Below are 16,718 nucleotides of genomic sequence, written 5' to 3' on the forward strand. Positions count from 1 at the left end.
CAAGAGTTTGTATCACTCGAGTGGCTTGTGTGATGACGTATCACACGAGAGGCGGAGCCTCGAGTGTGATGCGAAATAGCACAAGCCACGAGAGTGATACAAACTCTCGGAACAATTGACTAGCGTAATATTCCTTTTATTATATACAACATCTAACGAAAACAGTTAACAATTGTTGTTTTTACTTTAACAAAACTGACAAAACAATGACTATAACGGTACGCCATACTTTATTTAAGACGCGTATGAATACGTTTATGTAAATTAACGTGTAAACATTCGAACCGGGAAAACACAGGTTTCCGACACGCTTACCGTAATGCAATCGTTAATCCAATGTTTATAAACAGCAATTAAGTTGACAACTTTAATCCGATGTTTATAACAAAAACGTTGAAACAATATGAACTTCCACTTCTATCTTCCATGTCTTTATCGAAACTTAGTTTAAACCACACTATTTTATTGTATTCTTATACATTTATGCATGATAAACACACACTCCAAAATACGTTTTGAATTCGTTCGATGTTTTTAACAAATAGTTTACTGATAAAAAACACCACGTCCGACAGGTCCTTAAATTCTATAGAGTTTAGATAAAAATATTGTGTTTAGTCGTAGAAATGACGTCGCACGATGTACCACCTAATATATTTCGTAATATTAAATATTTCTATTTTCGGTGCGCGTAATGTGACGTCATTAAATGGGTCGAAGTATTCCGGCTAGTATGGTAATACGGAATTGGAAACAGCGAGTAGCGTAATACGGTATTTTTTATTTCAACGATTGATACAACCTGTATTTTGTTAAAAGCATTGAACAGGTATATAATAAAAAGAGTTATGAATGCAGTCGACTTCCCAATTGACAACAGAAATGGAGGTTACAAAAAACTAACAAGTATCCTTAAGAATATCAATCAAACAATTTTATCAGACATTTGAAAATTTTCAGACTCACTGCGAAGTTGATTGTTTTGTATGTCGCATTTTGGACCTTCAAACGTATAAAAAAACATTGATTATTGTATAGTGCATTGTGTACACACCGGTCTTACTGACAATAACGTAGTGACGTCACCATCTATGTATAGAATGTTGTATAGTGTGCAATGAATAAAGGCACGACTCAAAACGAGATTTGTCTATTTTTCGGTGACGAATATATTACAATAATATTTGCAAAGCAAATTAAAATACATTTCGCCTTCTGGTCATGTACACGAGTCTTATCACATTTGCGCACGAACAAGCAATCAAACGACACATACTCGATAATCGAGCGAATTGTTGATTAGCCATTACTATAAAACACAGTATTTAACAGATATATGATGTTAAGTAAAGAGATTTTGAGTCAAATCAAATAGAAATAACTTGTATATCAAGAAGCAACGAACCATGTTTTCACAGTCCAGGAGCGCGTGCTTTGTGTTGATAATAACGTTTATGTTGTTCGGAGGTAAGGTTTTATTTTTTATTTCATTTTTTTTTCAACCTTAAACAGTGAAGTTATACTTTAAAGGGACCTTTCCACGTTTTGGTAAATTGACAAAATTGAAAAAAAATACAAAAAGAGTTTCAGATTCGCAAATGTTCATTGCATTTGCGAGAAAACAGTTATGCTGGACATTTACCATGCTCTAAAATATCCATTTATGTTTCTTTTGACGTTTTAAAAAACATGATAATTATAAAGCGTTACAAACGTGAACTATTGACAAATTTGGAGAGTTCTGTCAGTATCGTTGAATTATATGACACTGCGAGGACAGATAATATAAAATATGACATACTAAAATATAACATACCCTTGCTTTATTAGCAGGGATGGTCGAGTGGATTAAGCGTTTGACGTTTACTCGTAGGGTCAGTGGTTCGAGTCCAGTTTTTACCTTTTATTATTTTGTTGTTTGTTTGTTGTTGTTGTAAATTACATTTATAATTTTACAATTGTTTTTTTTTAATATGGAAAAAAACACTGTGTGCAGATCGTCATATCTACTGTAGTATACATCATTCGAATAAATTGAGACAAAGTTGAAGAGATTTTTACAAACAAGAAATAAATATAACATTTTTGTTCTAAAACTGAATTAACACAAAACATCTGTCTCCACTCAATAAAATACATTAAAGATAAAAAAAATGTCTTAAAAAGTTTTATATTCTAAGGCATTCCTAAACTACAATTGCCTAATAAATGTGTGTGATTAAATTACATGTATTGTGTTATGTTTAGGCGATGTTTCTGCGGATAAAGACTCCGAGGAAAGTCTGAAATCTCTCTTGAAGTCACTGACAAGGTACATTAGAGCCGCGTTCTAGAAATACTGTGCTTAATGCATGTGGGCAAAGTGTCATTCAAGATGAGCCTTTGCGGTCCGCACAGGCTAGTCAGACACAACATTATCTGCTTTGAAGGAGTGTTTCGTTTCAAATAGGTCTTTTCTATAAAAAAAAAAACTGAAGGTGAAAAGTGTTGTCTCGTACTAGCCTGTGCACACTGCACGCGCTGGTACGAGCTGCACTGGAACGACGATTCACGCATATGCATGTCACCAAGGTTTCACAGAACGAGGATCATTATATTCCTTGTAACTCGTGTCTTGAATTGTAAACATTAAGTCAAATATTTCAATATTTCTAGTAAACATAGTAATAAAATTAGATATTGTGTAAAATAATTAAAGCGAAATTTCCCCGTATATAGAGTAGGGAGATTTAAGTTGACATTTTATCATCAATTGACATTGTGTTAATATAATTCTTTGTATAACAAGCAAATTGGTCATCAAATTGTTATTACAAGAAAAAACGACACGATTTCGTCACATTTTCAACATTAAGGACGTTTTTACAATTATTTTAAATCATTTTTGTCGTATAAAACAGAACAGTTTCAATTAATATATGCATACTTGAATTTTAAAGAAAAACACGTTTTGTCCATTTCTTTCAAAAACACGCTCCAAGAATGAGGAACAGACCCTTTTCAACAAGTATATATGTATTGCAGTTCGCTGAGAGACGGAAGTTCCCTTCATGCCGACGGTATGGCCAGAGCCTTCCCTGGTTCCATTTCCGGCGGTGGCAGTGGGCCGGATACAGCTGCTCTCGACGAAGCGATACGCATAGTCGAGAACATCCTGGCTAGTGGCGACACCAATAAAAATCTCGTAGAAACCCTCGAGAAGTTGATCAACATCCGAGACGTCGTGAAGATAAAACACCAGCGCAACGGAAGTCCGGCGAACCGGAAGGCGGAAGTAAATCTCGAACGAGTCGGCATGGAAAATGAGCGGTCACTATTACAAGGCAAAGAATCGGAGGCGGCTCTTGCTGACCGCGACTTCCATAACAAAAACTGCTTCAAGCTAGGACAGATCTGCGGCTTCTACCGAGACTCCTGCTGCGCGCGCGATACGGAGTACGGATCGAACGCGTCGCTTTGCTGCATCAGGCTTTCCGGCGGCGAAAATGTCCTCCTGAGCGACCGTTACGGGTACTGCGTACCAAGCTACGCCTCCTACACGTGCGATGAGATGCAGAGGATGTACAGCCTTTGGCAGCGTTAAGCGGCCGCCGCACCGGAAATGACACAATCCGTCTGTGGGATTGCTTGCCGGCGAGGCTGGTGTTGTTGTTTTTTTTTGCAAACTCGTTTGCCAACACTTTAAACTTTTTCGCGTGCCTGGGCTTGCGGGGATTCCACGACGAATAGTGTATCTGATGTTAGTACAATTGCATTAGCCTTAGTTACTCTCCTTATGTGCATTTCATTAAGGAACGATCCTTTTTTAATTGTATAAATCTTTTCGTAGCTCTTTTTGGGCTAATAAGCATTTTTTCCCAATGCACGTTTTTACTCTTGAGCATAAGGCTAGCAGTTATTTTTTAGTGTTTCAATTATTTGTAAATAATTCCCGTAAATATTTATTCAATAAGATATAAGCAGAATACATTGTTTTACTTTCCAATAAATACATGTTTACACGCTGTAGTCTGTGGATGTTCTGAAATACATTCTACATTTGAATTTAGTTTGCAAATGATTTCCTTCTTGGTTGGCAACGTCCAATGGCAGATTTAAACCTCGGTCTGGGAAAATGGGCTTAATAAAAGTTTGTAACATGTCATCCCAGATAAGCCTGCGATGTTCTCACAGGCTAATCAAAGAGGATTATCCGCTTGCATAGTATGTTCCGTTCAAGGAAGTCTCTTCTTAGCGAAAACCCAGTAAAGGCGAAAAGTGTCGTCCCTTTTCGTTCGTGGCGAACTGCACAGGTTAATCTGGGAAGACACTTAAAGCACATTCAGAAAGCCCAGTTTTCCCAAAACTCATCTGATTTGTTTCAGTTCGTTAAATGTGTAAGTATATCCATAAAGGTGTTGGTTTGATTGAATTTCAAAACACTCTCTTGACGATATAAGCGACATCTCATTCCACAAAAGTATAGAAAAAGCCAACAACCGGAAATACATACTTTATTTTTCTATTTTTTAAATGCACGTACCATACACAAATTACATATGTCGTTTTGAGTCATTTTAAATGTATTTTTTTATGTATATTAATATTGTATTATATCCATGTTTGTCAACTCCGGTGAATATTTCATATTTCGTAAAATGTGTTTACTGTTAAGTCATGTTCTTTGAGTGTGCATCTAGTCAATAAAATACTGGTACGTACATATGTCTTTACGACTTTACAGATGCTGATTATTTAAATCAATTGAACCTTACGGGATACATGTGTGTTAAGTGTCGTATGAAATCATTCTGTACAGTCGGCATAAAATAATCAATGACGACACTGTCTGCTCTTATGGTACTTTAAAAAAGGGCGGAAAGTGTCGTCACAGAATAGCCTATGCAGTCCAGTGTTAAATGCATTAGCGTGAAGTTTAATCACTGATTAAAATATGCGGATTTCACAGGAAACAATACTTAAAAAGACTTAAATTTCTATTTTATAAATGCACGTACCTTACGCACATTGCATAGTCGTCTTTTATGTCGTTTTGAATCAATATAAATGTACATTTTATGTAAATTAATAATGTATTATTCTTACGTTTGTCATCCCAGTTAAATATGTCATATTTCTTACCATTTGTTTTTAATTTTAAGTCGTGTACTTGGAGTGTGCATATAGTCAATAAAATACTGGTACAAAAATGTCTTTACGAATATTATAACAGATGCTGATTCTGTGAATAAATGGAGGCTTGCTCTGGAAAACAGGACTTAAAGGGGCCTTTTCACAGATTTTGGCATTTTTTAACTTATTCATTAAATGCTTTATATCGATAAATGTAAACATTGGATCGTAAAAGCTCCAGTAAAAAATCAAGAATAAAATTTAAAAAAGGAAAAGAACATTGCCCGGACCAGGTTTCGAACCAGTGACCCCTGGAGTCCTGCCAGAGTCCTGAAGTAAAAACGCTTTAGCCTACTGAGCTATTCCGCCGATTACACATACTTGTTATATTTTATACCTTATATAAGCAATCTTCGTAGTTTCACAATATTTAACGACAAAAACAGAACTCTCCAAATTATTCAATCGTTTCGCGTTGCAACGCTTTATAATTTTTAGGTTTTAAAATCGTCAAAAGATGCATATAATGGCTATATTAGACCATGGTAAATGTTCAGTATTACTGTTTCCTCACAAATACCATAACTAAAACGAAAATTTGCGAATCTGAAACAACTTTTTTCAATTTTGTCAATTTTCCAAAGCGTAAAAAGATCCCTTTAATACCTGTGTGTTAAATGTCGTACCAGATCATTCTGTACAGTTGGTATATTCTAATCAGGGACAACACGGTCGGCTCTGATGATATTGTTTGCTACAAAAACGCCTCTTCTTAACGAAAATCTAGTTCAGGCGAAAAGTGTTGCCCCAGATTTGCCTATGCAATCCTGTGTTTAATGCATAAGTGGGAAGTGTCATCAATGATTAAAATGTGCAGACTTCACAGACTAATATGGGACGACACTTCACGCACATGCATTAAGCTTCGTTTTCCCAGAGCGCGGCTTGATGCTCAGTAATAGGTAATGGGACCCGAAGTCTGTCAGTTGAAAAGCAATGTTTCGTTACAGATGTTGAATCAGTTGACACGCTTTAACCACATCTGAAAATAAACAACATTCTAACACATATTCATATTTATTACATTTCTACGTTTGATTGCATTCCGCGAAACTTAACCACTCTGTTTTTTCATTCGTAAAATGGTAAAATGTTTACGTTTATGCCATTTGACGAATATGACACCGAATATGAAACGGGGATCTTACGTCATCGAATGCAAAACGGTCGGCAAAAATAGACATGTACCAAACTGCATTCCGTGTTTTAAATATGATTAAATCATGTATAGGACATCAAAGAGTCCTTATATAGCATTAAAATATGCCTCCGCAACTCATACAAGTGTAGTGTTAGTTTGTACCATGCGTTCCCAACTGTACTGTGTTAAAAATGATCAGTTTTGAATCGAAGAAATGTCAGTGACGTCCATAAAAACTAGTGCCAGTTACAGATAAATTTGATTTATTGTATGATTTTATGTGTTTAATGGGAAAATGTCAGTGATTAGCAACTGCTAATTCAATGTTTCAAACAGAGATTATATAATTTTATACAATTTCAATAATTTCTTACTGAAACCTACGTCATTATAAAGTTAGTATTCGCGTGCATTTCTCCAGCTAAACTCTTTTAAAACGTATTTTATTGAAAAAACATAAGCTAAAACGTATGTTACTGTTTTCATTAGATAATCTATTCTCTTCAATAAATGGCCATAAGTCACAATATACTACTTTAAAATGTAGGAAAATTAATGTAAACATGCAAACTTAATTAACAAATAATGTAAACATTAACTCACGTATGGTCCCCCATAACCAAAACTTAAATAATTCACTGAATGGTTTCACTCAAGACAGCGAAACTTGGCAAAACTATTAATTTCACTGATCACTCGTGGACAATAATCGACTATCTAACAAAACAACAAATATCTTATATCTACTATAAGGAAGGACTTCGGTTAATAAAACAAGTTTCAAAAAGGTCTCCGTGATGATATGGATATGGTATCCGCCTAGCGACCAAGAGGAAACGGGTTCGATCTCCTCCGTGCGAGCGTTCTTGAAATGGTTTAAAAGACACAAAGTACCGGTTTACCCCGAATCGGACTCGAGAACGTTTTAATAATATGACAACACTTAATGCACATGTGTTGAGACCTTTTTTCCAATAACAAGGCTGAAATTTATCGCACGATTTTTAATGAGACGAGCATCTGATATTTGAAACACAACCCTCATTCGATAAATCCATCCCGTGAAACACGTTACTTATATGTTACTTTGTATGAGCAGTTCAACTAGGCTTATCGGAGCACTAACTATGAAATATGAAGAAGTGAAACTCCAGCTGCTGAAGCAGTATTGAATTCTCATTATAAACAATTAGTTGGTCCTTTACTTAAGGCAAGTGACCGATTGCCCAAACATTACAAAACAGACACATTTTAACGGATTGCATGTTAATCTTGACTTTTACACGATGATATGCGGGGATTCACATCCAACCAGTGTGGTTATGTTAGGTTAACGAACTTTTCATTGAAGGTTCAAATAACAATAACTACAATGCCATATAGCTTTTTCGCGTTCTTCCTCTGTAATCCTACATTACTCACTTAACAAAGGGCACCCATTTAACGCAGGTTTAACAGGGATTCACAACAAGTTGTTTATTGTTGACGGTTTCCAAAATTTTGAAAATGATTAAAGATTAAATTGAAACTAATTATGATTAAGCAGGTTGAACAGTGATATAACACCAGTTGTTTATTTGTTGACAGTTCCAAAGTTTTGAAAATTATTTAAGATTGAATTTAAACAAGAATTACATTTTGCAATGTGATCCATAAAATAAACGTAAATATAGTTTTTTTGTAGCATCGCACTTCGGTGATAATGTCGATGCCGCTATATGTTTGGACGATTTTTTATAGATTCTTTTCAAACTTAGAACAAGATATTTTTCAGTTGCCCAACGAAACTGTAGACACTTTTTGTACGAATCACGATTTTAATGCAGATGCCGATTATAATGACGAATTAGATTTTACTATATCGACTGATGAAGTTAAGAAAGCATTCAAAAGATTAAAACGAAATAAGGCATATGGTATAGACTGTTTACTAAATGAGTATTTTATTGAATGTAGTGATATTCTCTCGCCATATATTTGTAAAATATTTAATGCAATATTAGTGTCGGGTGTTTTTTTCGGAAAGTTGGGCGGATGGAATTATTATTCCACTGTTCAAAAAAGGCGATCGTTGTTCTGTTGCAAATTACAGAGGTATCACTTTATTAAGTTGTTTTTCAAAGTTATTTACAACTATATTGAATGTTAGAATATCGTCATTTTGTGAAAAATATAACCTCAATTCCGATGCACAGTTTGGTTTTCGTAAAGGTTTGTCCACTACGGGTGCCATATTTTCCTTATTGTCTGTTGTCCAACATTATTTGAATAACAACAAACGGCTATATGTTACATTTATTGATCTTAAAAAATGTTTGACAGTATATATCGAAATGCACTTTGGTATAAATTATACAATGCTGATATACGTGGTAAAGTTTTGCTTATTATTAAAAATATGTATTCACATGTCAAATCACGTGTTAACATTGTAATAGTCTTTCTGAATACTTCGAATATTCTGTCGGCTTAAGGCAAGGCGATGTTGTCTCCCCTTTGCAAGTGTCTCTATTTTTAGAGGACTTAGAAATGTTTTAACAAAATAATGCAAATGCTGATATTGAGTTGAATGATATTGTTATGCTGGTTTTACTTTTTGCTGATGATATGGTGATTTTAGGCAAAACGCCCCAAGAATTACAAGCACACTTAAATAATTTAGCAATTTATTGCGATAAGTGGAGTTTAGAAGTCAATAGTTTAAAAACTAAAATTATGGTATTCACAAAACGTGGTGCACTACGTGAGAACGAGCGATGGTCGTATAAGAACGAACCAATCGAAATTGTTGATCAATTTAATTATATCGGCTGTGTTTTTAAATATACTGGGAATTTTGCATCAAATAATGAGTTCTTAATTGGTAAATCTTTAAAAGCTTTATTTGTTACATAATCTAAAAAAATATCCTTTCAGTCCAAAGTCATGTTGTGAATTGTTCGATGCTTTTGTAGGTTCTACACTTAATTATGCGTCCGAAGTTTGGGGTTTTACCAAGTCAAAAGATATTGAACGTGTGCATTTAAAATTTTGTAAAGCAATACTAAATGTCAGGAAATCAACTGCATCTGTAGGAGTATACGGCGACTTGGGGCGATACTCTTTATATATATCCAGGTATACGAGGATCATATCGTATTGGTGTAAGATTTTGCAGAGCGATAATATAATTATTACATCTTTGTATCATAGAGCTTTAGAAGATTGTAAACTAGGTCACTCTAACTGGGTGTCCTGTGTTAAGAAACTTGTAGATGATTTTGGGTTTTCAGGCGTATTTTTAAACCCAGAAAATGTATGTAGTTCTTCTCCTTTCATATTTAAGGAGCGGGTTATAAGTAATTTTATTCAAGAATGGCAAGGGTTATTACTGCGTAGTCCAGTTTTAACAAATTACGCTCATTACAAAACTACTTTTGCCTATGAAAAATACCTTGATATATTGCCTGTTAACCTGAGGCCATTTGTTACACGCTTTAGGATTTGTGCACACTCATTAAGAATTCATACGGGCCGTTATGGCTCTAGTAATATACCAAGAAACGAAAGATATTGTTTGTATTGTGGTAGTCGAGATCTAGAAGACGTGTACCATTTTATATGTATTTGTCCATGGTACATTACTGTAAGGAGAAGATTCCTTGATAGAAAAGTTTACGTTAGACCTTCAGTATATAAATTCAATTTGTTAATGGGATCTGTTAACGCATCTGTTCTTTAAAATATTGCAAACTATATCAAATATGCACTAGATATCAGACAAACTGTTACCGTGTAATACATTTACATCACTCTCCACGTGAATGTTACGTAGTCTGTGTACTGTATTTGAATCAATATTATTTTTTTGTTAAAATCATTACCTTAAACATTACCTAAACAAACTGACCACTGATTTATTGTATTTAATCACATTATTTTCTAGATTATGTACTCTGTACCGATCTCGAATAAAATGTTTGTCTTGTTGTCTTGTCTTGGTGTTCAACACCAAAAGACCGTACTTAGTAAAGTTTAAACTATTTGAACCACGATCTTTGAAAACGTAGCTTAAATGCATGTACGTAAAATGTCGTCCCAGATCTACTTGTGCATACCGCAAAGGCTTCTTAGTGGCGACACTTTCCGCCTTAGCTGGATTATCGCTAAGAAGAGGCTTCCGTTATACGAAATATGATATATAAACGGAAAGTGTCGTCCCTGATAAGTTTCTGCGCAGGCTAATCATTGACGACCATTTCCGCACATGCAACAAGCCCTGTTTTCCCAGAGAGCGGCTAATTTGTTTTAGCTATATTCTATCGAAAAGCCCTTGGTTCGAACTCTTATGGAGACACTCCCATCGAGTCAGTTTTCTGTATAGAAGCAATACTCGCTGTCTTTCGATGAACTCTTTGGAACCCTCCCATGTTGATTGGACTGAATAGGTATCGAACCAGGCGCCGTAAGGCGGACACCATATCAATACGCCACCTCGAGCGTATATAGGTGTTGAAGACCAATGTTTGGGTAAGTGCTACATAATATGTTGTTGCACTCTTCCCTGATCAATATTTTGCAAGTATTCGATGTTGAAAATTAGTTGATGTTTGTTTTCCCTTTTACGTGTAATGCCCATTATTGGCGCACTTGGTGCAATATGATCCGCGCTGTGGAAAAACTTGACTAAATGCATGTACGTAAAGTATATATAATATAGTTGCAAAAAAGAGACAGACAAAACGTCATAATTCTGTCAAATCAGGTCGGACAGACAAACTAAATGCCAGACGATCGGATGGATTGGTACAACACTCAATGTCTCCCGCTGATTGGCGCTTAAACCACCAGTAGTGCCCAACATAACGGGGATACGAGGCCCGTTCATTTTGGTTAGGTGATCACGTAAACATGCGTGGCAATTAAACACCTTAGACTTAAATTTAAATCCTACGCATAATAGCTCTGTTCTTTACTGACCGATAGACAACACTATCGCAAGGAAAATGCAAACATCTCTGGCGTTGTCTTTCTTCACATGTCGCTACTACCACTGAATGTGTTTTCGAGTACCACCAAAAATTGAGTCGCGTTCTTGGAAAAACGGGCTTAATGCATATATGTAAAGTGTCATCCCATATTATGCTGAGCAGTCCGCAGAGGCTTATCAGGGACGACACATTCCGCGTGTATGTTATTTTTCGTTTTAAGCAAGAATATACTCAACAAAAATCATCTTTAGCCGACGATCTTCGTATTTCCTTACCAAATAGATATCCTTTAAACGTAAATCCATAAAAGCGGAAAGATTCGTCACCGATTAGCTTGTGCGGACTATAAGACGGGCACTTTGCACACACATTTGATATTCCAACATGGTCATCCGAGGTTTCGATCATTTTCAAGATGGGGGGGGGATGTTGTTATTTTGCAGTTTTTGTTATTGTAAACTATTAACAATAGAGACTTCTTAATGTTCCGACCCTCCTGGTGGTCTAAACGGCGTAATTTGAGGAAAAAAGTTAATGTCATTGACTTAGTAAACATCCTTCAACATATGTACACTTATGTACTAACCGCTTTTATCTTAAGTTTTAAATATTTTTTAAATCCCTCGGTTATCGGAAGCTATAAAAATCTCCAAGTACCCTTTCAAATTGATGGTCACGGGGGTGGGGGGGGGGACAGCCTTTTGAAAAAAAGGGCAGAGTTTACGATCAAGTGTGCAACTTGATGTGAAGTCCTAGAAGTGATTGTTTGAGGCACTGCGACGCACTTTAATTTGGATCCGGTATCGTATCTTCATTATTTAATTAAATAGCAAAGAAACTCGGAAAGGAATCAATATATTAACTGAACAAAATGTAAACAAATACAAAATAAATAAATAGAATATGTGCTACTTACAGTAGCGAATTGTAGGTTTTCATTCAGGAGAAATACATTATGTGTGAAGTTCGGGACGGGTTTGGTTCTAGTTGATATTATAAACAGTCTTGCTAAGTTTCACTAAGACTCAGTCAACATAAAGCATCTAGAGCAGTTACAGGATTTGAATTTGTTACTTTGGGTTTACACGCTACGGAACCATATTCAAACTCGCCCAAGATATTATCAAGATAAACACTCTTACCAAGTTTCATCATAATTTAGTCATAACTGTTGCTCATTTTTAAGATCCGCCCTAGGTTTTTGACGCACTTGACCGAGATTAAAAATTGCCCTATATATTATAAAGATTAAGTATCTTTGAGATTTAGGCATACATGTTGCTTCTTTCTAGTGGAATAATACGTTTTAAATTAAGATTTGACCGTGCTACCTAGGTTTTGGATGCACCAGATTCAAACCGTTCTAGATAGTGTCAAGAAAAACGTTATTTTCAACTTTCATCAATATTGGATGAACAATGTTGCCTTCATACTGTTAACAAGCTAAAAGTTGGCGACGCACAACACACGACGCACGACATAGGACATAGGGTGACCAGACCAAAATAGCTCACTATGAACACTACATGTGAGCTACAGACGGATAAAATCAAGCTAAAATTACCGTGCATAACATAATCAAAGCGCTTTAGGCGCTGAAGGCCTGGGGCTAGATTAAGTGTGCATGGGAAGAAGTATTGTCCGAATTTCTCCCTTTGTCCGAATTTATACGGATTGACCCTAGCGGTTTAGTGCAGAAGCTCAGAGACTGTAAGAAAATACAATATATGTGTATATACTATAGTGTATAAAGACGGTGTAGGACTACACGATACTGGTGTTGGGAACGATAACCTTTGCTCAACTCTAAGGGATCAAGTAGAGGTTCGTCTACATTGGCGGTGAAGATAAACAACAACAACATGGTCGCAAAAAACTGTTACTGTTGGCGTCAAATAAATCAATTGCAATAGCCTAATATAGCGTTTTATTACACATTTAACAGATCAGGAAAACATTCAAACTTCCTCTGTAATGTGTATACAAAGGAAAATCCTCTTACTCTGCTAAAGAACGGTGTGCAGATTGTGTAATTTGTCTCACGTAGGACTTTTCGCGCTCGATTTGCGCGCTCGATCTGCGCAGTGAAATACCTTATCCGGTACCTTCGTCTATTTCCGAGAATGATCGTGATTTTTTTTTTTCATTTTCTTTTTTCTGAAATGTCTTGTAAACGCAAAATAAAATAACAATATTTTAAAATATGTTTATAAATACCAAATATTATGTCTTTAAAAATGTCTCAGAAAAAAATTCTTCTTACTGTCCCGTTAACACTCGTATCTTTTCGGCCTAGACCGTCAAGTGAGAGACGCATGAATTTGCAAACAATAAAAACTGTCGAAGCCAATGCTTAGCAACACTGTTATGTTATATAGTGATGTTCTGTATTTACAAGGCGGGTTATTGAGATCTGCGAAGAACTAATTTTATTGCGCATAAATAAAGTGGTAAATCGGACTTTTGGGAATTTGGAGTGCGGCAGCGAGCCAATTCAGATAGGCTCAGAAATTTGAACCATTACTATGGCCTTGGGGCTACGCCAAAAACTATATTAACAAATGTATCCGTTTACTATTTAAGGAAATAACATATATCTATAGCAATACTTAATATTATTCTCAAAGTCCTGAGAAATCAACTGAGAATTATCCGTATGAGTTAGTGAGATATATTAATTCCAGTAGTTGCCTTATGTAAACTGTGATGCTTTATGAAATTCATTAACACTGCATTAACTGTTCGTTTAAGGCACAGTCACAAAACAAAGTAAAAAGCATTTACCTTTAACAGGCATTCCAAGCAGTATCACACATTGTAAAACATAGATCGATGGGAAAATGTTAAGAATGCATACATATATATGTAAAGTTTGAATAAAATCTTTCATGTCATTCCCGAGAAACTAGCTTCCGAAACCTTGATCTGCACATATAGTGCTAAGTGTAAATTGGCTCCTAATTTTCACAAATATCACACTTCCGTTACATTCTAACAGAACCGGCTTTTAGGGTCAATTCAATATGGCGAACACATGCGTTTGACTTATATCACTCGGCTTTAATGATATATAACTCATGAAGCTTGCCGAATACCTTGACATGACTACATAGTGTAAATGTTCATTTCTAAGTCTAAAAATGGTTCATAATTGTGACAAATTTCAAACTAGAGTTACCAATCTTGCTCAATGGAGTCATTCGAATATGGAGAGTACATGTTTTAAACTTGAATGAAATTCCTGTGAAACTAGCTAACCGAAAAGCTTAAACATAGTTCAAAATCCAACGCTTGGGCGAGTAGAATAGCTTTCTAAAAAGCCGAGTTTAAAATGCAATCACATTTTGCGAGGATAGACTAACAGTTACTTGGCTTTGATCAGAGAAATGGATCGGTATAAATAGCAAAACAATTACATGTATATTCCCCCTTGACCTTAAATCATGTATCCAAACATCATCCCGATCATGTTATTACCATCATTATATTATCAAGAACTTTCGGAATACAGTATGCTTGAATATTTATCTGCTTTGATAGCACATTACATATTTTAATCAGATATTATCACAACATAGAGGATATTTGTTGGATTCGGTGGAATATCGAATTTATTTCACGAGTGATCATAGAAAACAATATTTTCACGAGTGGCGAAGCCACGAGTGAAAATATATATTTGCTATGATTACCAGTGAAATAAAATCGATATTCCATCGAATCCAACAAATTTTCTTTTTATTTTATGCTTTTTTGACCGTTTATTTATATTGTAAATGAGTTTAACTGGATAATTTCGCTGGATTAATGACGTCATTTCGTTGAAAAAATGACGTCATTTCACAGTAAAACAGTGAAAAATATCGATATTTGTCACTGTTATTTTTCACTGTTTAAAACAGTGGAATACCAATTTTATTTCACTGATATTTCTCTATAAACCACCGGAAAGCATAAAATAAATAGAGGATATTCGTTGGATTCGATGAAATATCGATTTTATTTCACGAGTGATCATATAAAATAATATTTTCACGAGTGGCGCAGCCACGAGTGAAAATACGTATTTTTTTATGATCACGAGTTAATTAAAATCGATATTTCATCGAATCCAACAAATTTTCTTTTTATTTTTTGCTTTTTTCACCGTTTATTTACATTGTTAAAGAGTTTAACCAGATAATTTCGCTGGATTTATGACGTCATTTCGTCGAAAAAATGACGTCATTTAACAGCAAAACAGTGAAATATATCAATATTTTTCACAGTTATTTTTCACTGTTTAAAACAGTGAAATACCAGTTTTATTTCACCGATATTTCTCTATAAACCACCGGAAAGCTTAAAATAAAAAGATATATTCGATGTTGAATCTGTATGTAATAGTTATATACATGTAGTTAACGCATACAATTTATGAATTGTAAGAAGTTTTGTGGCCCTGCCATGAAACTTTTCAACCCTTTAGCAATTTATAAAGTTAAACTTATGTAACTTTTAAGCAAGGTCTGAATCTCATCTACCTGTGAACACGATTGAAGCACAATTAGCATTCAAATGACAGGTTGTCAGCAAGAACCCTTTATAACTTTAGTAGGTAATGACCTAGACCCATCTTTGCCTTAATCCATTCCCACCCTAGGTCGTGTATGAAAGCTACCTACTTACAACATTAAAGCGCAATACCTCTATCTAAACTTTTTGATTGAGCGGAGACTCTTTTTCTATGTTTAGCATCAGTGACCTTGACCTATTTGACCCCAAATGTAAGGGTGTACCAGAGCATTTCAAGAAAATTTCCGAAGATCGACACGTTATATTAGCACATGCAGAGGGAGCGCCGCCATCAACATTGGATGCGACCTTTAATTAACTTAAAATGTTAATCATCGCTTTGTGAGTCGCAATTTACTAACTCCAAGGCAATTCATTTGACAAAATTTAATGAAACTTTGATAAATGAGCAGAACACGTCAAGAGAAACGTCCAATATAAAATTGAAGACATATATTAGACGTTTGTATTTGTTGATAAATGATTCGGACCTGTGACGGATTCTTAAAACAAATTATTGACTTGATTTGACGAAATGTGTAAACAAAAATCCTGCAGTACACCTTCAAATGTTAAAATAAATGTAAACTTTGTTATTTTTATGCGTTAGTTACTTTTTGCTTGATGTGTTGGCACCGTCTGACGGCTATCAGGCGGACCGGCATTACAATATGGAATACATTGAACTGTTTACTGACGGCCATCAGGCGGACCGGCATTACAATATGGAATACATTGAACTGTTTACTGACGGCCATCGGGCGGACCGGCATTACAATATGGAATAGGGTAACTCGCCCTTGAGTCGGACGGGTTAACGTTATAAGTCTATAATACAAAGCTTTGTGATCAAAACCGGGACTCAGCTTCTGCAGGCTTTA

At 35.3% G+C, this 16,718-nt stretch overlaps 1 protein-coding gene across 1 annotated transcript; it reads left to right on the forward strand.

The window, feature by feature from the left end:
- Nucleotides 1-2,268: 2,268 nt before the first annotated feature.
- On the forward strand, nt 2,269-3,931 carry LOC127868068 (uncharacterized). The gene is made up of 2 exons (XM_052409663.1): nt 2,269-2,311; nt 3,025-3,931. Exon 2 carries the CDS (start codon nt 3,062-3,064, stop codon nt 3,581-3,583), a length of 522 nt encoding a protein of 173 aa, XP_052265623.1. The 5' UTR covers nt 2,269-2,311; nt 3,025-3,061; the 3' UTR covers nt 3,584-3,931.
- Nucleotides 3,932-16,718: the final 12,787 nt, after the last annotated feature.

Source organism: Dreissena polymorpha, chromosome 1 (genome assembly GCF_020536995.1).
Source record: "Dreissena polymorpha isolate Duluth1 chromosome 1, UMN_Dpol_1.0, whole genome shotgun sequence".
NCBI classification, from domain to species: domain Eukaryota; kingdom Metazoa; phylum Mollusca; class Bivalvia; order Myida; family Dreissenidae; genus Dreissena; species Dreissena polymorpha.